The sequence below is a fragment of the Anabas testudineus genome, chromosome 13 (assembly GCF_900324465.2).
Source record: "Anabas testudineus chromosome 13, fAnaTes1.2, whole genome shotgun sequence".
In the NCBI taxonomy this organism is placed as follows: Eukaryota; Metazoa; Chordata; class Actinopteri; order Anabantiformes; family Anabantidae; genus Anabas; species Anabas testudineus.
Genome location: NC_046622.1, coordinates 12,638,960 through 12,662,466, shown reverse-complemented (window position 1 = coordinate 12,662,466; position 23,507 = coordinate 12,638,960). Strand labels below are relative to the sequence as shown.

General features: G+C 40.8%; 2 protein-coding genes across 3 annotated transcripts in view; one reads left to right on the top strand and one right to left on the bottom strand.

The window, feature by feature from the left end:
* The first annotated feature begins 15,158 nt into the window (after positions 1–15,158).
* Positions 15,159–17,873, top strand: ssr3 (signal sequence receptor, gamma). Its single transcript, XM_026363801.1, has 5 exons — positions 15,159–15,375; positions 15,805–15,931; positions 16,441–16,539; positions 17,131–17,262; positions 17,565–17,873. Exons 1-5 carry the CDS (start codon positions 15,243–15,245, stop codon positions 17,629–17,631), a joined length of 558 nt encoding a protein of 185 aa, XP_026219586.1. The 5' UTR covers positions 15,159–15,242; the 3' UTR covers positions 17,632–17,873.
* A 143-nt stretch (positions 17,874–18,016) lies between these two features.
* The window catches only part of kcnab1a (potassium voltage-gated channel, shaker-related subfamily, beta member 1 a), a 70,604-nt gene continuing 65,113 nt past the window's right edge, over positions 18,017–23,507 (bottom strand). For both annotated transcript variants that reach the window (XM_026363302.1, XM_026363311.1), the window contains exons 12-14: positions 22,684–22,804; positions 22,378–22,466; positions 18,017–22,157 (exon numbers count right to left, since the gene is read on the bottom strand). In XM_026363302.1, coding sequence (XP_026219087.1) covers positions 22,068–22,157; positions 22,378–22,466; positions 22,684–22,804 — 300 coding nt within the window. In that variant the 3' untranslated portion in view covers positions 18,017–22,067. The remainder of the gene's footprint in view (positions 22,158–22,377; positions 22,467–22,683; positions 22,805–23,507) is intronic.

Genomic DNA, 23,507 nt, shown 5'->3' with positions numbered 1-23,507 from the left:
CTCATTTCCTCCTCATGATCCCTGTGGGGCCACTATAAAGGAAACACTAAATCAAATATAATATTAATGCGATTATCTATTAATAGCCTAATTTATACATTTTAATAATTTCAGCATCTTCCACCATTAACCCCTTGATCTTTAATGGCAATGGTCAAAAAAGGATAAACTCTAGCTAATGTGCCAAAGCCTTTAACACGCAAACCTCCTTACTCCACGGCACCCACAAACCACCAGTGGCTCTTTGCACTGTTTCGAACTCATTTATTTTTCTACATACATGGCACAAGCTGCAGTTCAAGAGGTCAGACATTAACTGAAATGTGTACAAACATCCTACAGACAAACACTGATGCCGTCAAAGCTGTTCCAATGAGGCTTAGTAATTTGGAAATTATAGGCCTGCAGCTGAAGACATGGGAGAGCTGACGTATATGAGAGTAATTGCCTGGTTGCATACCGACAGATCTTGAGCATTCCTCCTCGGCTGACATGCATAACGGCGTCCTATTGTTCAAGTTTTGACTTGTCTCAGAGGACGCCCTATAAAAGACATACCTGCCTGCCAACTCAACCTTGCTTGTTGTCTCACAAATGTCAGTGAGTGATCTCAGCACATGAAACAACAAGTTTTGTGAGGATCCTTTAATACATCTGTGAAGGAGTGCTGTTATAAAACCTAAAGGAACCTTACAGGAATATTGCAGTCGTATCGCTGGAGATGAAAAGTAACATAATGTGAGTGTATTAGTATAGATGTTAGAGCAGCTATCTGGCAATTTAGTGGACAGTTCATCAGCCCACGGTGGAAAAATTTCTGTCCACTCCCTTCTCTGAAAAGGAGGTCAAAGGTCAGAGCAGCAGGGTGGATGCTTTCAGGAGCAGGAACACAAACCCAGGTGTGATTAAAACACCATAGCATTCACACTGAGTCCCAAATCAAACAGACAGTAGACTCATTTTACGAAGCAGTACATGAAAGGGCATTAGGTGGGTCTTTGTAAGTAACAAGGTGCCATGTTTCAGCCCCCACCCTTTGAATCTTATCTGTCCACATGCCTGCACACAGCACAATTACTGGAGGCAGATCAGTTAACACTGGTGACAGGCCTTCGGCTTTGACACTCCTGTTTTACACACAAAACAGTTCCATGGCAGAGGAGCATAAAAACACATTTGACGGAGGTAATGGGTGTTGAACTGGCACTGGAACTTGTGGGTGCCATAAACGACAATGAGAGTCTCATTGGATAAGTATCGTCATTATAGCCAGTAATTTTGTCACTTTTACATAAATCGTAATGTTCACATTACATTTTTGGATTTTACCTCATGTGTTACAATTTTGCACTGTAATTTAAGTCCATTTTGATGCTGTGTGTTCTTTAATTTTAACAGTTTGGTACTGTTTAAGACATCATAATGTGTTTTTACATAGAATCTATTAAAGGATCTGATTACTTCCTTCATCAAAGATAGTCTTCACCGTGAGTGACCTGAGACTGTTTGGTTAATATGACTAAAGTTCCAGATATGTGTAACTTCCAACGCCCATAGCAGGTGTTTTAATGTGTGAGTCATTCACACAGCTTGTGCCATGCTTTCAGATTGAAACTGGTTCTGTGTGCTGTTTTACCTCCTGTGGGCTGTGCCAAGACTACTTTTTTGTGACTAATAGTTTTCTTGTACAAATAAAGGAATTCCTGGGCAATTTGAAAAAAAAAAACAACTAATTGTTACTGGAAAAATCTCATCATAATATGGCTAATTGTGGGGTAGTTCAAATATTTTTAACTAGGTATATTCCAACTGTTTTAACTCTTGTTCTTTGTAGGTTGTTCTACTCAAAGACAGAACAGAACAGATTGAAAATGGTAGAACCACCAAGAATAATATAAACGTTATAACGGCATCATGCACGCAGATAGTCTTAAAATATATTGAAAAATGTTTTTGCATCTCTCACATTTTAGTATTATAGGTTATCTTTGAACATAAATGGTTTTGCATAGAAAAAATTTTATATTATACAAAGGTTCGGTGACGATGTAGCTAGAACAGTTTAATAAGATGTTATGCAAACACACACACGTACAATAACACACTATTTAACCTCTAGCTCTGACATACAAAACACGTAAGTGTTCTTGTCATTATGATCTAACCAGTCAGACTACCTGGAAATTTGTCTCCCTCACTGACAACAGTATGCAACTTGAAATAGCTAGTAGAGCTATGATAAGTATGCTAGTTAAAATAGATTAGGAGGAATCCTAAAACACCATCTACTTTTATTGTGTGTGTGTGTGTGTGTGTGTGTGTGTGTGTGTGTGTGTGTGAGTGATTGGTTTTGCATATACATTCCTACACGTGTCGCCTGCTCTTGCCAGTACATCAAATTGTAGACATTAATTCTATTACACGGTGAGCTATGTGCCCTTTTACAAAGCTGAGTCAAATGCAGCAGCGTATGTATATATACTTGATTTGTTGTCAACATGTGGGGCTATGTGTGTAAGACGTGTGTAAGACTCCTAACCATACATTAACCTTTACAGTAGAAGAAACCATCTCAGCCGATGTGTCTGAGAGGAGCCCTAAAGGTGAGAATGACCTACTCGGTTCAAAGCCTGGTGTCAGGGAAACATAACAGAAAGAACAGAACAGAAAAGCATGTGTGTGTGTGTGTGTGAGAGAGAGAGAGAGAGAGAGAGTGCCTGTGTGGGCGTGTGTGCTCTGGTGGTCCATTTGATGATCAATTCCAAGAGTTTACCATTAGTGTATGTTTGAGGTTCAAGGAGAGAGAGAAAAGAGTTTGAGAAGAAAGAAAGAGGAGGAGAGGGTGATAGGGAGGGGCACAGAAGAGGTTGGGGGTCAGCTACACAAAAGCCTCTTTGGCCCTGGTTTCCCAGGTCAGGGCTTAGAGGCCAGGAAGTAGCGCCACAATATCCGGCACTTCAGGTTAGGAGCTCCCACCCCCACCATACCTCAGTCTCTGTGCCTCACACACACAGGTCACCCAGTGTGCCTTGACAAAGTATGTTGATCAAAGCTAAGCTCTGGTTCTTTGTGGGGTGGGGTGGGGGAGGCAGTACAGAAGATTAGAAGAAGTGTGAGACTGTGTGTGTGTGTGTGTGTGTGTTCATGTGTGTGTTCATGTGTGTCAGCCTCTTTCTATAGTATAATAGTCAGTTTTTTTATGATTATACAGCCAGAAATACAGAGACGTTTAGCAGTAGCAGCAGGTATTGATAGTACATCCTGTTGTTTTATTTTTCTATCTAAATATATGGAAACTTTCTGGGGCAAGTCAAACACAAATGTACTTGACACAGCTTGTGTCACAGAACTGATCACTTTGCTCCATATATAATAAAAGGACATGAATATCTACATTTTACAGACTGGTAAGCAACACATGTAAAAATCAAAGCAGTAAAATATCAAGATAAGTGGACACTGATGTATTTGTGAACCTTTGGATAGTAATAATAATCAACAGCTCAGTAGGTAAGTAATAATCTCTTTAGCCGAGCCAGAGTCGTTTTCATAGTATTTGTTTTTTCTGTCTTGTAGGTGACATTGGGAAGTGCTAGGAAGATCAAGTTGCCCGTACATATTTTAATCAGGTCATGGCTGTTTTTGTTGTGGTTGTCGTTGGCAGGGGATACTTAAACAAGTGGAAAGGAGTTTGGGCAGGTTTGACTTTTTCTTTGTTTGCTTCATCATCTCAGATTTGAACAGAAGTGACACTCCAGAGTATACTGCCCTACACGCTTAGCGAGGAAGGAAGAGAGGAAGGTGAGTTAAAAGAAAAAAGGGAGAATTGAAAGGAAGTGGGAGGGAACAGAGATAAGGAATGAATGAGTCTAGATCTGTACCATCAAGAACAGACTGTGACCACATCTGGATGGTGGACAAATTAAAGGAAGAATGAGTGACACGGAGAGAAAATATAAAGAGAAATTTATCCTCGTGACTTATGTTTAAGTGAGTGTAGTGAGTGTGTTCTGCAGGGGTGAGGTAACATATAGAGAGAGTGAAGATGGAAAACAGGAGGCTGAGCAGGTGAGCATGAACCAACACGTCGCTTGGGGCAGAAACTGTGGTTATGGAGAGGAGAAGTGAGGAGAGGAGGAATTTTAATGACCCAGAAACCAGCCCAGCAGGTCTGGAGAGGCAGAATGCCACAGATACCTCCCTCGTCCTCCTTTAAATCGCCTGATTCACATTGGAGAAATGGACCCCTCCAATCTTGTTGACTTTAATATCCCTAGTGTTATTTGCAGCATCTTATTTCTAACCCTGTCATACTTTCAATAAGCATTAACCATGTATGGTAGTGATTGTCTTCTGTGTAGCTCTGTGTGTTTTGAATCCAATAGACCTGTTTCCATTCTGGCACAAAAGCTAGTTAATGATTCCTTCAAGTTTCTGTTTACAGCGACCTGTCCCTTTCCCTCTTCAGCTGATGTCTCAAGCTTAACTTTGACCCGTGTGTGTGATGTGCTTGCCACACTTCCTCAGAGCGGTGTGAGCTGCTATTTTCCTTTCTGTGTCAGACTCTGTTCTCTGTTTCACTCACTCACTCGAGCCTCAGGAATCCCTCTCTCTAAACCTATATTAATCAGTTCAGGAGCAGATGACTGACTGCCCTGCTGTAGTTTTCCTGGCATGTGACTTGTTCGTGCTTGTTTGCGTTTGGTGGGAAAGGGGTGGGGGAAGTTTTGGTTTTCATTCTCCATCCAGATTTTGATCCTAGCCTAGTATGGTTGTGGTTCATATGATACCAGGTCATTATGCAATTGTTCAGTGTTGTTTATCTGTGAATCAGATTATAATGTTATTTTACTTGAAACACACCCTATAACAATCAAATTATATGAATAAAATCAGCACGAGAAAGCACATTTCTTTTATTTGATCAGTTTTTTTATGTTCAGGCTCAACTCAAAAAGTAAAATTCACCTGTTCATTTTATTAGAAGTAATTTTGTGTGGACACTAATACTGACTTCTCTCTGATTCAGTCGGTTTCAGAGCCAGTAATCACCTCCTTGACTGAAATTAGCCATCACTGTTGTGTCTTCCTGTTGACCAGGGACTGAACTCGAACAAGCAATGCCTTATTGCCATGATAACCAGCCAGCACCACCCACAGCATGCAGGTTTCAACCACAGAAACTCAAGGTCCCACGAAACTGACAGAAAAGAGGACATAAAACCCTTTTTTGATCAGGAAGTGGCAAAAGACGCTTTGCTTGCATCTCTAAAAATGGTTTAAATGGTGGCGTTTGATTGGATCACGAATATCTTTGTATACTGTGCAATCAGCCACATTTTGTGAGAAGTTATCTGATGGCATTAAGTTACAGTATTTGTTGTATCTAGTGTAGAAAGAAGAACCTCAATAAACAACATGATACTGATGATCTCATGTGCCATTTTTCTGCATCAAACTTGATTTTAATCTCACTAGTGATTAGTATGATTGCCAGGTTGCCAAGTTTCAGTATACCTCCATCTGCCAAAACTCTTTGGACTCGAATGGCCCTGTGCCTTTTGTTCTTATCTCAACATAAATACAAAAACAGTTCATTCCTAAAGCATTGGAACAGCAAGGCTAATTCATACAAATCCATGTAAATTTTTCTGTGCCCCTCTGCTGTTGCTCTGAATGTTTTTGGTCTCATCAGCTCATAAAACCTTGATCAACAACTTTTGCGGCTTATCGCTGTACTTTTCAGCAAAATCCAACATGACTTTCCAATTCTTACTGCTGATGAGAGGTTTGCATCTTGTGGCAAAAAGCTGAAATTCCAAACTTTTGTCTCATGCTTTTGATCTTAAAAGCCAAATGTCTTCAGGTTTCAGCAAACCCAGAGGAGTAGGCCGTTCCAAATACTTTTTTTAGGGGACTATATAGTTTTAGTTTAGTTGGATCTGACTGTAAATGTATAATTGCAGAAAACTACTAAACAAGTAGATAAAAAACTTTATTTTAAAACCATAACATAGTCTTTCTTCTTTAACCTTCTGCACACATCCTCCTCTCACTCTTGTCTCATACAAGTTTCTCAGTTTTATTTTTATTCCTTCACATCTTTCTGTTTTTACCCTGTGTTTTTCATGTTATCTTCTCTCTTACTGATCTGTGATACTTTTTTCTACTTATCCTGTCATATTATGTTTCCTTTTTCTCCTCCCTCACTGACCATCCATCAGCACGAATGACAAGCGTACAAAGACATCAGAAGAACACAGAGAGAAACAGAAAAAAAAAACAATGAGAAAGACAGATGAAGGGCCGCTGGCAAGTGTTAAATTTTCAGCTATATTGACTGAAGGAGTGGTGGAGGATGGTAGAAAGAATGACACTCCACCATTTTCTGATGGGAAAAAACTGTTTGGCAGGCTGGTTGTATGCTCACACACACACATACACACACATGCACAAACACAGCAATGTTGACAGGAAAACAGCTTGTTGCCAGGACGAAGTATTCATTTATTGCTTCCCCTCTGTCTCTGTGCATGTACCATAGGGTACTGACACACACAAGCATTGTTCTGTACATTGTTCTGCATGTGTTTGTGCTTGCATGGCAACCACAGCAGTCTTACAGTAAAGCAGCAGTGAGTGTCAGACATGAACTATGAGTAATGGGACTAAAGGTGAAAGGTTTGTGCATGTACATACATGTTTCTTATTACATTTATGTGAGTCTGTACTGTACGTCCACCGGTGCGGGCGTGTGTGTAGTTATGTGGGGGTTATATGACAACTGACTCACACAGATGGCGAACTTTAGCCCTTGTACGTTCTCCACAGGAAGTATGTGCACAGCAGTTGCCTTTGTGTTGCGGCGGAGTTTGAAATGGAGTCAACCACCTCATTTCCTGGCAAAAGGGCAGAGTGGCGGAGAGGAGAGGAGAGGATAGAGAGGAGAGGAGAGGAGGTTGTAGAACAATAAAAAGCAGAAATCAGCTTTTTATGACACAGTGTCAAGGAAGAATGGGAAACAGGGTGGTGCTTTGAACAACAAGTCATCCTCGATCCACAGTTCATGAACTCCTGAGCATGAACACACTGCTTGCTCAAGTGTCCTTGAGCAAGGCTCTAAGTCCCTAGCTCTCTGCAGGTGTTATTCTGTATCTGACCCTGATCTCTAACCTCCTAGTGAAAGGAAACAACACAGGAGACCGTTTCTCCACATGGAGCCACCAGTGATCACAACCATTTTATTACTAATATCAGTAATTTGTGGCCTGCATAGAGAAAAATGAAGACTTTAGCTCCACCTCCTGGCCTGTTGCCTTCATACACCAGCTGCATGGGAGGGAGACAGAAGGAAAAGATTGTGTCAAAAAACAGATCTTAGTGACTCAGTTCCTGTTAAGTAAGGGTCGACATACAAAAACGTTTCACATGCACGTACACCACTCTGGATTCTGTAGTCTAAACATGTGGGTAAGAGGCTATTCAGTCTTCCCAGAAATTATACACAGTCCTAATCTGGGCCATTTGGATTGTTTCTTACAAAGTACCACACCTCCCGTTTCACTCTCTCTCTCTCTCTCTCTCTAACGCACAAACACACCACTGCAGACACATAAATTAAAGGAATAGTTTGACATACTGGGAAAAACACTCTTTTGCACTTACTTGCATAGGCTTAGATCACAGCATAGATGCAGTTGTTTCACTGAGTCTTTATGCTAAGCTAACAAAACTGTCTCCTGGTTCTAGCTTCTGCTTGTTAGAGAGAGAAACAAAGTAAAAAGGTGCAATCTGCAGATAGATTGGAATAGAAAGCAGAGAACGCATGATGTGGAGGGGAATAGAAACGTATTAAACAGTTGAGCAGATAGAGAGAAGTAGATGTGTAGAGGGAAACTAAAATACAGACAGCAGTGGGAGTTGATGCAACGGTAGGGAGGAGGTGGTAATATGGAAAATGTGCTCCTTGCTACTGGCTTTGTGCAATGGTTAAGTCATAGAGATTGTGTGATTCACTGGAGGACTGATGACCCATCTGGAACACAGCTGCAAGTGTACTGTGTGTGTGTGTGTCTGTGTGAGTGCACATGTCTCTGTGTACACATCAGTGTCTGTGCAGCTCATGGATGTGTTCAAGAGAACGGTGCTGCATCCGTGTGGGAGGTAAAGTTATCGTGTAGAAACTGAGAGGGAAAGGGTTTATCCCACCACTTCACACTCTTCTATGAAAGTATAATAGAATAAAAAAATAACTTACAATGACTATAATGAATCACCTAGTCCACTTATCTGGGAACATTGAGGAGGGTGGCAAAAGCCTAAATACTAACCAATTAGACAGATTACTGTCTTTTTCTCTTTCTAATGTCACTCACATCCTTCGAAATACATATTTACTGCAAAAACAATCTATGTAATACCTATTTTCTACTAAATGCCTCGCACACTAGAGGCAAGGCTTAATTTGAGTTGAGGTGCTTTTATCCAAAGCGACTTACAAGTGAGGTCCAAAGCAAGCAAATATCTGAGCCAAGACAGCACATTTTCCACATGAAGCAAGTGTTCTGAGTTTTATCAGAGACACCTTTTCGAGTGTACTAACTGGACCATTGACGTCTGTTTGTTCAAAATTAACTTTGCTACTCCTTGTTCTTAATTGCTGCTGTTATTCCTCTTAAACTTTCTATTGTTGCATAGCATACAGTTTACTTCCAATGGTAACTGTAGAGATTTTTAAACAATTAATTATAAGACAAGGACTAATCACTGTGTTTGTTGAGCACACCCCAGTGTACAATGCTACACAAGGGATGTGTTAGATAGAGATAGAGACACATACGTACTGACAGCCAGATGCAGTACTGAGCTATATATATATATATAAATATATATACAGTATATACTTCATCTAAAACTAAAGGAAGTTAAGTTTGTTTATTAGAGTTATTAATTGATAGTTTTCACGAATAAAATATACAGCTTGAAATAATTTCATCTTCATCCAGTGACATAATGTTTTGCAATAACACAGCAGACTGTGACTCATAACTAATTTAAGCTGCTATGATGCATCATGTATTTTTTGTCAACACTTCTGCAAACTAAACAGTCTTCCTCATGTTAGTGGCCACGCTTTAATACAATGCAGGGGAAATTCCCCATGTAAGACAGATGAGTACAGAAAACCTGATCTTCTCTACAGACACACCAAGCAGCAAGATAACGACTCTGGACGGTTACTTACCTTTTCAGGATTCCTTGCACTTGTCACTCACTCACCTTCCTTGGCCACCTAACCCTTTAAATGCTCCTATTAATAAATAAAAATCAAATTCAATGTGACTAAAACAACAATTCTTGTGTGTGTATTTGACAACATCTATCTGATGCACCTTTGGTAGAACCAGACTGTCTGCAGCAGCAGCCCCGGGCAGATTTGAGCCTATTATTTTATATCGAGTTTGTCATGCAGTGTAGCTAAGAAGAATTCCTGTCACCTCACATGTTTTCCCAAACCACACTATCTGTTCCCTCCTGCTCGCCATATGGTGTATTGTACACATCCAAACACGTCACACAAGCACATCAGAGTTGTTCACCAAAGCATGTGTTTATACATAAACATGTGCGCCCATAATCAAACAGTCCCACATCGTCTAATCCTCAGTTAACACTTAATCCACTAAAATGTGTATTCTTTTAGAGGTACACCACCTACCTAACTAATATTCAGTCTTTACCAACATGGGTTTTAACTAACTCTCCTCATATGTTCACATTTAGAAACAGGACATTGTTCCAGAGAAGTGTCCAATTTAGGCTCAATAATTTCTATTGAGACCAAAAAGATGAAATCATCTGCACAAAAACAAGATGTCACAGTAATGTCACTAAAGTGGACACTTCTCAGAGCTCTCCAGCATCTTGAAATCTCATCTATGAACATGATAAACAACACATCTGACACCCAGCTTGGAACAGCTTGACTTGCAGCCAGGAATTCAAACACTGTCTTACTGTGTTTAAAGACTGGCTAAACTCTTGACTCTCCACACATCCCTCTCTGTGTATATATTTGTCATTCACCGGGCATACAAAACATGCCAACACAATCAACTGCGCTCATTATTCATGCCTTATCTCTGACACAGTGACAAGCTAGTCTATGGTTAAACGACCAGGGCTGAATGTGCATTGTCATTGTGAAGCTGAGACCCTGCATTTAGGCTCAATTATGACTACACTGTAACCACCATGTGAGGTATTCAAGTGAGCGCACACCAGGGTTGCCACTGTGACAGGCACTGAACATATTTTGGCCACGGAGCCTCGCAGCTGCTTCAAGTGCCCGACCATCTCGATCACCTCCTCTGGCAGACGTTGACTTTGAATCATTCCCAAAACATCCCCACAGCAGGCTATAGCCAGAAAGATTGTGGTTTTGTTCAAGGATTACTAAACATGATATGTGGGAGGTCACAGTTTTTCTCTATTAAGCCAGACCTGCATGCCCAAGAAATGTAATAATGCTGTGGTCAGACAAACTGGATCGCACTCTCTGGCAGAAAACATGGACTGGGAACATTTTATTGATGACATCAGTGTCAAGTTAATTTTCTTTTCATGTGAATAGAAAGTGTAATCCAGTTGCAATTTGGTGCCCTATAAAATGTGTCTGTCATTGTTGTTCAGTTGTGTAGAAACATTTTTAGGTGACACTGTTATTTTTAACAGTCCACAACTTTACCACTGTGCTGTATTCTTACAGCTCTGATGAATTTTTCTTAACCGCCACAGGCAGCTGTCTTACATTCACGTCCAGAAACACAGCGTCAGGCTGATGTCAGCGTCAGCGTAATGCAGCACATGTGCTGACTCTGGAAACGTCTGTAGTCCGCGAAAATTATTTGACTCAAGGGACACAACAAGTGGCGTTCTTTTTGATAAATAGAAAGAACTAAATAGATAAATGGTAATAATGGTTTGCTATTAGCCTGCTCCTAGAAAGGGCCTATAAACATCTTCAAAGAAAAACAGTATGTGTGTGTTTGTGTGTGTGTGTGTGTGTGTGAGAGAGGTGGGGGTGGATTCCTACTATCCTGTTTGTGCAATGCCCAACACGTCCGGCATCTTTGTTTACAGCTCTCCTCTGCTCTTTTCACACAGAACTGATGAGAAAGACACACACATTAAAACACATTGCTTTTGGCAGGATGGGGGCACACACACACACACACACTCACATACACTCGGCGCTCCAGAGCCCACCGCAGTGACCTTTCAGATGCAGATGGAACAGCAGCTTCCCTCCGCTGCCAAAATGTCAACATCTTCTGCTCTCTCTCCGCTTCCAAGACAAGCCAACTTGGCAGCAGGTTAGCCTTCACGTCTCTGCACATTGGTTAAACACTCACAGTCTCACACAATGTCCTGTGCACGGAGTTCTCATTATTACTATTTGTTTGAAGGATGTAAGTTCCCACGTTTCACTCCGGAGCAAACTGCTTTGCAAACAGATGACCAGGCCAGGTTGCTCCCTGTCGGTGTAGACACACATTAAAACAGAACAGTACAATCTTATCTATTTGTTTCTGGATGAGAACGCCGTGAAATCTGGGATTTATTGGAGTGGAGGAATGAAATCACATCAGCATTTGTTTTGGGACTGAGCTCTGTCTAGAGGGTCACTATAACTCCGCCAAGGGAAGCTGAGCTGGTGTCATCGCAATCCACATCGTTATGAAAATGCCTGGGTCTAAGTGACCCGATAAATAATGTCTATGTATCCACGGCTACACCTCCACACCTACAGTGTCAGAACTATTGTTGTGAGAACTAATACACACTGCAAAGGACAAAAGATGTCCAACTGTTCTTGACACAGACTTAAAGTGAAATTTGGCTCTTTATTTTACCAACAATAGACGATAAATGATCAAAAACTACTTTCAAACAGGCTGTGTTTTCACTGAAACAAAGTCAAGCCACAAGATAGTTTTATTATTTTTATGGCCCAGGCGCTCGTAAATGCACAATCAAGAAATGTGTCGAGTGTTTTAGGTTGCGTGCATTGTGCTGCTAAAACCTCTTAAAAAATAATCCCAAAAATCCGTAATCATAACAATTGTTTTGTATTGTAAAAAATAAACAACCAAACAATCTTTGCTTTGTCTATATGTTCGTGTGTACTTCTGGGAGTGTGTGTGTGTGTGTGTGTGTGAGAGAGAGAGAGAGAGCATGGTGGCATGCACACATTTTATTGCCTTAACTCAAACGCATTTTCCTACCAATGACGAGGAAAGGGAATGGAGAAAATAGATCAAAGTTCAGTTTTGGTCTCTGGGGTCTCTCCATCTTTGCCTCTTTCTGTCTCTCACCCACCCACACACACACACACACACACACGCACAGACTCATATGATTGCATGCAGGTTCACATGCAAGCGCACAAGCCTGAGGGTGAGGAAACTATTTATGGCGAAAGTGGGCAGAAAGTGTAAACACATGTCTGGCATCCTTTGAAAAGACAAATATTTCACTCGTTTTCCTCCTTTCACCTCTCTGAGGGATACCCACCCCTCACCTCCACCCTCCACGTCTACCACATCACATTCTCCTCCGTGCCTTTGAGCCAAAGGGGGAACATAAATCACAGGACACAAATGAGATAGGAGCGGAGACGCAAATGAAAGGGAGGGATGTTGTTAGTGGGGGTGGAGGCTGGGTGTAATTTGCGTGAGTGGGAGAGCGAACAGAGTCCCTTCTTTAAAGAAAGAAAGATACGACGTACGAGATGCCAACACTCCCTTCACAAGTCGACCCTCTCCTCCTCTAATTCGCTCTTTACAGTCTCCACTCATGTGTCAAACAGACACAAGCCCCCCCTTTGTAGTTCTGAAAGTTGACGGTGAATGAAAAAAAGGCCCATCAGGGACCCATCTCCTCACCTACTTGTTCCTTCTGTTCATCCAAGAAGTTACATAAACAACTAAGTCGGCTTTGACAAAACAGGGCCATGACAGGGCCAGAAAGTGGCCCAGCTAAGTTGTTGAGTAGGAAGTGGTAGAGGTTCAGCACAGAAGTAAGTAACTGGTGATGTAACAGATAAAATGCTAGAAAGCCAGGAAGGTGCTTAACTAAAATGCATTACTACAACATTTGATTTGATCCGTAGCCCATCGTACTTAAGTTTAACAGTAGATATTTCAAAAAGACATTGCAAAGTTGTAGATTGCTTCCTTTCCTTAATTAAAACAGTCCCCAACAGGAAACTAAGAAACCAAAGGTTTAACGGAAAAGGAAAAAGCCTATAAACTCCAACTTAAGAATCCACACCACATGTGTGATAAAATATTATTACAGTAAATGTTCCTCTTTTAACTAACAGGAGACAGAGGAGTTTGTGTGACCACATGCTTGCTCAGTGATATTTATACCATTTGCAAATATTTTTGGAGTGGCAGGGAACTTCCATAATATCCAACACAGCGGAAAATGCTGTGACCACTTTTAAATCCAGCAAGTGTGGGCTCTAATTTGTAGCCCTGCTGTTTCTGTGTGTGTCATAGGTATTTAGTGCCTACATAATGCCAATTAATAGAAGTAAAGTAACATAAACACTGATAAGAATAAAAAAAGTCAATGGCACAATGCTGCTATTTTTATACAGTATCATTATTTACTGGATTGATAGAGTTAGGTGGAAAAGGATGATTCACTGTGGCGACCCCTGATGGGAAAAGCCGAAAGAGAAGAAGAAGATCATTATTTACTGGAGTTAACAGTCACAGACACATAAATACAATGTTGTGGCATGAAGATATGAGAAGCATGGGGCTCCTAGAGCTTAGCTTTTGGCATGTGAGGGGAATAATTTGTCACTATGATAGGTGATCTGTCATAAATACTCCTTAGGGTACAACTGGGGTGAGCTGAAACATATCAGCACTGCCAGGCAAGCTGCTGTGGAATAGTGTGTTTTTCCCTTATTCCCCATTGCCTGTGGCTGGTCACTATGGGTGTTTGCTCCTGTGGTTATGTCTGTGGTGCCACCAAAGCCAAGTACAAGCATACACACTTGCACATGAGGGTGAGAGAGACATAGATCACCAGCCTTGCCTGGCATTGTGTTGGCAGGCTTTTTGGCATCACCTCCTCCCTCCTGCTCCTCCTATTTGCCTTGGTCCTGCACCCCTGAAGTGCACAGTTAATCCTTAAGCTCTAGCCCCGTTTTAAGACAGGGACATCACGCAAACCTGCCCGTCTGCATTGTGCTCTTAGCACGCACACTCACATGCACACAAACCCATCTACTCACTCAGTCGCACGCACATGCTGCTTGCAAACACAGAGAGAGAAAGGGAACAGCTCAGCAGGGGTTTAAGCACTGCAGTGGCAGCAGCAGGCCAAATATGTGCGTGTTTTTCTGCAGTCCTATAACGGCAAGCATGTGACGGACTTGGATGACAAGATAAAGAAGATAAGGGACCTTTGCTGATGTTCATCCTCTACTATTGGCTCGTGTCTCTGTGGCTGCAGAGTCACACTCTGTTGCGCACCACAGATTGCTGCACGGTTGTCAAATGAGGATCAGTATGTGTAAATGAAGAGTTTTGAAAACGATCTTGAAGCTATGTATGAATTTAGCCGGAGAAGAGTTCTACAGAAACACACTAAGCAGATACAGTTACATTTAGGACCTGCTGGCTTACTGTTGCACTTATAGCAGTCCCTCAGATAATCTGGTCAGCAGGATGCTCGCACTAACATGCAAAGACATGTAGATATTGACATCTAGTGGGCGCAATGTGCATCCTGCAAGATAGTAAACTGTGCACCCTGCAACATGTTAACATGTACAAAAGGGATCCCTCGTCACTTATGGACTCTGTGCCTGTGCTGTTAGTTGGGTCACTTCACGCCAAAGGTGTCAGTTTTACTTTATTGTGATCAGAGATACATAAATTAAAACAAAATAAATCAAACTAAGAGAAAAGTGAGGAACTATGAGAGTTTTCTGGCTTTATGTGACCAGTGAAACGAAAACGGTGTGAAACGGTTCCTCTGTCGTCCTGCGGAGGGCAGCAGTGAGCTGTTGAGTGTTATTCATAGTATAAACAAAGAAGAAGAAAGACGCGTATTTCCGGGTTTATGCTGACGCGTCCCTCTTCTTCGGCTACACCGACGTGTCAGTCTTCTTGTGTCCAGAGCCGAGCAGCAGACAGGCCGGTAACACCGCAGACATGGCTCCTAAAAGCAGCAACAAACAGCAGTCAGAGGAGGACCTTCTCCTCCAGGACTTCAGCAGAAACCTTTCAGCGAAGTCTACGGCTCTGTTTTACGGAAATGCACTCATCGTCTCTGCCATCCCTATCTGTGAGTGCAGGTTGCTAGAGTGCTAACTAGCTTAGCTAGCACTATTTCATTGAAGGAAGAAAACTGTAAAAAGCTAAGAGTCTGAGAGTACTTACAAAGTTTTAGAGACATATCAGAGCATAATAACATATAATAATAAAAATACTATGCTATGCTGTAATGATTTTAGCTTGCTGCATGTGTTAACTCTAAGCATGGTTAAGCTGCTGTAAGTTAGTCTTGTTAGGTCAATGGTAAAAAGTCATTACATTAGGTCTTAGTTACTGCTACTGAACTACTTACTTAAAAACAATTTAACTTCCACATCACCAGTGTGTTTTGTTTAGTTACTAAGGAGCACCCGGTTTACAAGAGAGCATATTGCCCAGCCACTGACTTGACTTTGTGTTAAAGTGTCTCCAAAAACTGTGATTGATTCTGTCTTTTAAGGGCTATTTTGGAGGATTTGGCACATGGACCTTGTTCAGTCTGCAGTTCTGTATGCTGTGATGACTCTGGTCAGCACCTACCTGGTGGCCTTCGCCTACAAGAACGTCAAATTTGTTCTCAAACACAAGTAAGCTGGGAAAGACACTGTGCACGTGTCAGGTTTTAAAACGGATTGATTCTCTTTCTAGAGTAATAGTCAGGTTAGAGAAGTGCACATATGTTACTTAGACACTTTGATACAGTTTCTTTAGAAACACAGATTACTGCATTTATTACAGTGACTAAAAATCCTGATAATAGTGATTAGTATTGATTGATCTGATTAAGTTGTAGCAACAATTCCTCCTTGCTTTGAATTGCTTAAGGTCATTGAAAGCAAGTGGCAGTGGTATCAAAGCATGACACCACTGCCACAGTATTTAAACTGTATATAATATCAAACTACATTTGAACTTCTGCAGGTGACTTCGTAACAATTATAGGTGGAGTACTTGAGGTTGCATGAATCAGAATGTACTACAGTCTTTTCTCTTGAAAATCACTCTTTATTTTTGTTTAGTTTTTTTTTAGTTTGACATCTTTAAGGGATTTTTCTCACTCGCTTTTTTTTCCTTTTTTTTTTTTTTTACTCTACAGAGTTGCCCAAAAACGTGAGGATGCTGTTTCCAAGGAGGTAACCAGGAAATTGTCTGAGGCAGACAATCGCAAGATGTCCCGGAAGGAGAAAGATGAGAGGTGAGCGCTATCCCTGAATCTGATTTATCACTTTTGGGAGCTTTCTAAAGATTTATAAACTAGGTCTAGTTTTTTGAGTGTATTGTGTCAGACATTTGCATGCATTAAGATTGAATATGGTGCTGACTTCTTTAAAAAAAGAAAAAAAAAGACCTACTTGCTGACTGGTACAGCATAACGCACTCCCTCTAGAGTCACAAAAAATGCATGTGTTTGAGGGAAAAACCAAAACAGGGGTTGGGTACAAAAACAGGACAATACCAAAAACACATTTTAAGAAGACAAACTGAGTTCAAAGTTCACAGTCCAAATATCAGAGATCGTGATATTTTAAGGACCAATTTAATTGCACAAAGCAGCCAGAACATTTATGCTTTTTTTCGCCATGCTGACATGTCATGTTAAAATACTGAATAAAGTTGAATTAGAAAATAGTAATCACCTTTTTTTTTTACAATGGCTGCTTTGACAGCAAAGAGTTAAGATGTCATTTTGACTTTTGCTCAAGTCTGTTCTCTGTAATGCCCCTAAATCACACACTGACCTGTATGACCATGAAACTGATTAACATTGTTTGTTTCCTCTATCTAGGATCCTGTGGAAGAAGAATGAGGTTGCAGACTACGAAGCCACCACCTTCTCCATCTTCTACAACAACACTCTCTTCCTGGTGCTCGTCATCATCGCCTCCTTCTTCTTGCTCAAGAACTTCAACCCCACCGTGTATCCTTTGAATAATTTATGTCGCATGCTACATTAGGGATCAGTTAGATTAGACAGAAAAACATGTTTGACGCCAGTTTAATTTTCCTGTTTTTGGGGGTTTGAGCTTGTAGCAGTCTGCAACGTTGCCTCTAGATGTCACTAAATCTCACACAAGGTACCTTTAACAGTGTTGTGGGATTCCTTGAAAGTGTGTTGTTGATGGAAGCCAAATGCTACACATTTCCCATTTAGAATCTCTCTAAAATGTAAACCAGTAACGCCCACTTTATGTGTTTTTTCCTTAACCCAACTTTTTCCAGCAACTACATCCTGTCCATCAGTGCCTCCTCAGGACTCATCGCTCTGCTGTCCACTGGCTCCAAGTAAAGAGGGAAGAACAGAGGGGTTAAAAAGCTGGAGGGATAACGGGGTGGGATTTGGTTAGAGGGGAGGAATTAGGTGAAAGAAGGGTTTACACTATGTTGTTTTTGAAGTTAGGAAAGGGGTATAAAGGGGGAATGATATCATGTCAGCTTCATGAAATTCATGATCAAGTGTCTGGACAGTATTTCTCCAGGTCTGTTTTCTGTTTTTTTTTTGTAACAAATAAAGAAACCGGCTATACTTGTCTTCTGTGCTGGTCGTTCTTCACAGCCCTTTTAGAACAGCATTATAACTGACAACTGTTCAGGTTTTCACACATTCAATAAACCTGTTGAGCAAAAGTGAGGCACAGTTTTCATCATCAGTGCATTTATTTATATCACACTTTCATACATACTATTTACAAAGCAATCACTGATCAGGGGACAAAATAATACACTCATGGTTAGGATGTCACCTCAACAAAAAATAGAGCCCAGTTGTCAGAGCCCAAGTCTTTTCCATCCATAAGCGTATATGTTGTAAAAACCAACGCTGATCTGAATAAAATAGACTACACTACGTTTTCATTAGAACTGTTTAAGACGGTATACCAGACCAGAAAACCTTGGATTAAAGCTTATGTGACACACTGCAGGACATGTGTGATCTGAATCAGTTATAATGGAAAATTAATTAATTGTATTGCTTGTTTGCTTCTTGAGAAAACAGTTCAGTTAGCTGCAGAGCCTGTGGAGCTGGTAGTGACTCAGTCTGCCTTTTTAGAAGACTGATACTTGATGAAGCGAATGACTTGTTGAAGGGGCAGATATATGTTGTTGTACCAGGAGAACATAAATTACAAGGAAATGTCAACTTTTTAATCCATGACTGAGCCATTCTGTGGAAACAGTCTCAATAAAGGCAACAATAGAACTACAGTAATCTATTACCATACTTAGCCATCTGCTGTACATCAAGACTTAACAGACAATCAAAATTCAAGGAACTGTGTACTTCATCTTGAGGTGGTTTCCCCCAAAGTTCTCCAGTGTCCAAAACAGAGTAATATGTAACATATTCTGTAGTTTTGACAATGAAATAACAAGAATCTACGTAAGTATTGTTCTCCTCTTACATTGTCGAGCGGGACAGCATCCGGACACCATTTAACACTTCATAATGAAAGACATCCCTGATTTTCATTTATTTTTATTTTTTTGTTCTGTAGCAGGACTAACGTCAAGGCACTCTTTGGTGTGGAGAAGTCTCCACACACACACACACACACACCGACAGGCCACAGTCCAACATAATCACTGACTCAAACTGTTGGGCAACATGACTTGCACACAAAGTATGAGGTGTGATATCACACATTTAACCAGTAATAATTACAATAAGAAATACAGTAGAAACTGTTTTTTTACTGTAAAGAAAATATCCACCGACTGTTTGTCCATTACTACTTTGTGTGGAACAGCACAGCACTTATAACAGTAAGTAGAGTGAAATGGGCAAAAAAGTTTGTTTATTATTAAATGGCTGCTTTTTGCATTACAAAGATAAATGGTTACTATCCCTTGTGTTTACCACCAGTCAATGCAAACAGGCACGAGGAAGTCTATTTATCATCCAAGGCCAGACTTCCATAAATAAGCCATGAGCTAAATGCTGTTTATTGATGTTTTCTCCATTATGTGTGACTGAAATTTCCTTTGAGTAAAATCTAAAGGGTATTTGTGCTACAAGTGTACAACAAATGTGCACAGAGGACAAGACAGTGACTCAGGTGGAACCTGGCCAACATTTCTGTTGATCCCTTGATGGCTTGTTTTCCAAATGTTAGAGAACAAGAAAAACAATGCATGAAGGTGACAACCATGAACTGTGGGAGCTGAGCCGCCTGGTCAGAGATAATGCTTCAAGGTTTAGTGATTAGACAATGCAAAGCTCTTTATAATTTCCCATAACAGAAGCTCATTCTTTAAATAATGCCACTATTAATACAGATTTTGTAATCTGACTTTACAATGCAAAAATAAAATGAATTAACCCTCACTCCTTATAAATCTATAAAATATCATTCAGGAGACAGAAATCAATTCTGTGACAGTGTAAAGTCAGGCTGGAGGAGGAGAACAGCATGAAGAGTGATTCAAACACTGCAACGGATGCAGTGACACTGCAGAGGAGCAACAAAATAAATCTATTTACATCTTAGCTATATATCAGCTGTACAGTACAGTGAAGTCCTCTTATGCGAGAGAGGCTTCTTCATAATATCTTCTTCATGGTGTGCCGTAACATTTTATATACATGTGACATCTTCAAATGAAAACAATATCTCAAAATGTTAAAATAAATGTTATATTTATTAACTACTCTATAATAAATACGATAATTCTTTGCCACATCCCAAAATACTTCCCCCGTATGCCACACTGTGCCATTAACAAGCAGTTTGTGCAGTAATTATAACCAGGTTGGAGGTCAGTTATAACATATGTGTTTTTTATGCTATCTGCACATCTGCAAGGTTCATTGATTTAATCAGTGATGCAGAGTGCAGGTAGAAAAAGAAATCCTTAATGATTGCAGTAGTCCACTTCTTCTGCAGAGCGTTCTCTCCTCAATAATTTAGTGAAGTAGCAGCAGTTTCTCAAAAGACCACATGGGGGCGACCTGCTCCACTGTCCCCACTGACAGAGCCCCAGTCCTGCAGGTCCTCAAAGTCCCACGAGCTTCTGTGTGGCAGGGGCTCACCGACAGTAAACAGGCTTGCAGTATTTATGATCAAACTCCTTTTTGTTTAACAATGTGCTTTTGTGTAAAAGAAAAAAGAGGCACGCTATAGTAGGGGAAACATGCATCTGTTGGTTAATACGCACAGGATTTGCAGCCCATACTTAATACTAGTACTAAACTAAATACTGTACTGGATACATTTTGAAAGCTATTTCAAGCTGATAGAGAGCTGGTTTGTTGAGGCCTCATTCATGAACCTCTTTGTCAAGAAGTGTGAGCAAGTCACCTTATCGCTGCTAAAACCTCATAATTCATGGAAATAACCTCCAAGACTTTATCCCACAACTTTAACCTCTGACACAAACAGTGAGAGGATTGAACTCATATGGTAATTGTGTTTGCTGCCCTGCAAAGCAATTTAACGAGAGTCCTAACTAAGTTACTGGGATTCTAGATGCAATGGAGGCTGCTCCATGTCCACTTCACTGAGCTTCCTCTTAATTAGAAGTCTAAGCTTACACTGATTTATTCAGCTGTAGTACAATGATTCTTATAAATAAAATATGTGCTCAATATGAATTTTATGCTCAAATGAAACTACTTGTGGGTGGAAATCTGGACTAGGGATGTCACAATAACAGAAATTCGGTAGTCAGTACCATTACTATTAAAATTCTACGATGCTCTAATGCAAAATTTCAAAATCATGCTAATAATTAACTAATGAAATTAATGTATTCCTGCAACAAGAGCGGGATGGAGCCTTCAAGTAACAAAAATGGCATTACTGTTATTTTGAACAAAACAATAATTACCAACGTACCAAACAATAAAACAACAAGTCGCAGGAGTCTGGTGGACCTGTTGCTGCACCATCCCACAAGTTGTTGTTAGTGTTAATGTCCTTATTCTCTTAGCATTTAACGAAGTGAGACTACCCTTTACAGTTGTATGCTGAGCCCTTCACTGCCTCTGTGGCAGCTACTGAGCAGCTTTCTGTGCCGTCAGTACCATTAAAAACAAGTACAGTCACATTTCCAGACATCGACTTGGTTCTCATGACATCCCTAGTCTGGACATCTTAAAGGAAATCTTAAAACTGGCTGATCTAAGAGAATGTGAATAATTAACATAAATCTCTCAGCAGCTACTACTACTTGCCCTTGAGCAAGGCACATTTACTTAAATAGTCTATCAGTGTGTTTCTGTCTTTATCTACATGCTCTAAGTAAATGTGAACAGGAATATTTCTACAGCTGTACTTGCAAATGTTGTTGTGTAATTTATAAGTTGGGGAAGATGGGGATCAAGGTGTAGTGCTCTAAATTATATCAGTGTGGCGGGGATGGATCTGAACTTTAACATGGGTTTGATTCTGCATAGATATATCTGAATGGACCACAGCTGAACAGAGTAACACCTTGGTAGGGGCGCACAGAGTTTCTGGACTAGGTTGTATTTGAGGCGGCATAAAGCTGAGTTTGTTGAGTGTTATTTGACTGAGCTGGACTGCACCTGAGATGAACCTGGTAGCTGGTCTGAGCAGGTCAGAGCCTGAAACACAGATGTTACACTGCGCTTAGCAAAGCTAAGACACAAGTGAGCTGGAGTTGGAGCTGAGCGTGGCCCAAGGAGAGAACCACGGTTGAACGGTGTTTCCATGGTAGCAGTATGGTTAAGGTTAAGTAGGTAGGTACAGTCTACCTCCTGGTCTAAGAGCGGTAATCCCTCTTACTGTATGGTCTGTTGCCCAAGATGTGGTCAATTTCAGACACCACATGAGAGGTCATCTTGGGCAGAACCTGGGAAGAAGGCAAAGAGCAAAACAGAAGCAAAGGAAGTGAAACATACAAAGAGGTGAAGGGGAAAAACAGTAAAAGTATAGAAGTAGAGAGATTCAGCTGGTCCTAGAGGCAGTGTTTTGATCTAGAAATCAATACAACTGGAGGACAGCGGAGGACACGCTGAAGGAGACGCAGGTAAAAACAGCAATGTGTGAGACGTGTTTCTGCATGTTCCCACCTGTATGGCCCCGAGGTTCTCCGTTAGCTGTTCAGGATTGGACGTTCCCAAAAGGACTGAGCTCACTCCTTCATTTCTTAGACACCATGCTGGAGAGAAACAATCACTGATAATCACACGGTGTCCACTTGCTTATTATCATCCTCTAACAGACCACAAACAAACGGAGCATTTGGTCTTGTCCTTAATATGTTCTACCTGTCAGCACATAGCAATTTGTCAAGAGATAAATCTGGCAAAGCTTTTCTTTGTTTTAGTCCATGTCATAGTATTTGTTCTAACACAGTGCAGGCAGGGACGTCTTACCCACGGCCAGTTGAGGCAGAGTGCAGCCCAACTTTTCCGCAATATGGTTGAGCTCTTTCAGCTTGGCTTGCTGCTTCCTTCCATCCTCACTGACAATTTTCTCCTTCAACCACTGATATGACTGTGAGAAGAGAATAAGACACTGAGACTGGGTGAGCAAGTGAGGAATGAGAGAGATCATTTAAACAAACAAAAAAACAAACAAAAAAAAACAGGCAGAACACGAATATAATCTGATAAAAAGAAAGTGCGAGAATAAAAAGAACAAGTGGAGAAGTGAAGTCATTGAGGAGAGAAAAGTCAAGGAGAAGTCAAGAGGTGGAGGCTTGGAGGAGTACTGACCAAAAGTAAGCTCCCCGGCCTTGTTATGTAACGGAAAATTATCCACTGCACCAACAGAGGATTAGGCATTACAGACATGACTTCATTTAAATCTATTTCCTCTGCACAGACCAGGATCACAGACGTACCGGATGGGATGAACTCAGGACAACATGACCTTGAAACTTGGCTTTGACTACTTTTAAAACTTTTTCAAGTCGTTCTACAAACATGTGACGCTCACATATTTTAAGTCTGTTACAGAAACTCCTGCAAAACATGAACTTGTTGATTTTTCTACTTCTGTTTTGGAATAAAGCGCCTTCCCCTCTGTGTTCAGTCTTTTTTGATAAGCTGCGATAAGCTTCCTAGCAAACACTCTGAGATCTGAGAGAGATATTGATCTTCTCATGTAAACTTAATTCCTAAAATGTCAAACTCTCCCTTGAAAACCTTCAGTGTTGCACATTTACTTTTTTGATTGTGACCCCTAAAATCAACCA

What these genes read in the sequence shown, in the direction of transcription:
- ssr3 (XM_026363801.1), top strand. Translation starts at nt 15,243, where the DNA reads ATGGCTCCTAAAAGCAGCAACAAACAGCAGTCAGAGGAGGACCTTCTC. An exon ending in AAATTTGTTCTCAAACACAA is followed by an intron (nt 15,932 to 16,440) that starts GTAAGCTGGGAA and finishes TTTACTCTACAG; the next exon opens with AGTTGCCCAAAAACGTGAGG. An exon ending in AAGAACTTCAACCCCACCGT is followed by an intron (nt 17,263 to 17,564) that starts GTATCCTTTGAA and finishes AACTTTTTCCAG; the next exon opens with CAACTACATCCTGTCCATCA.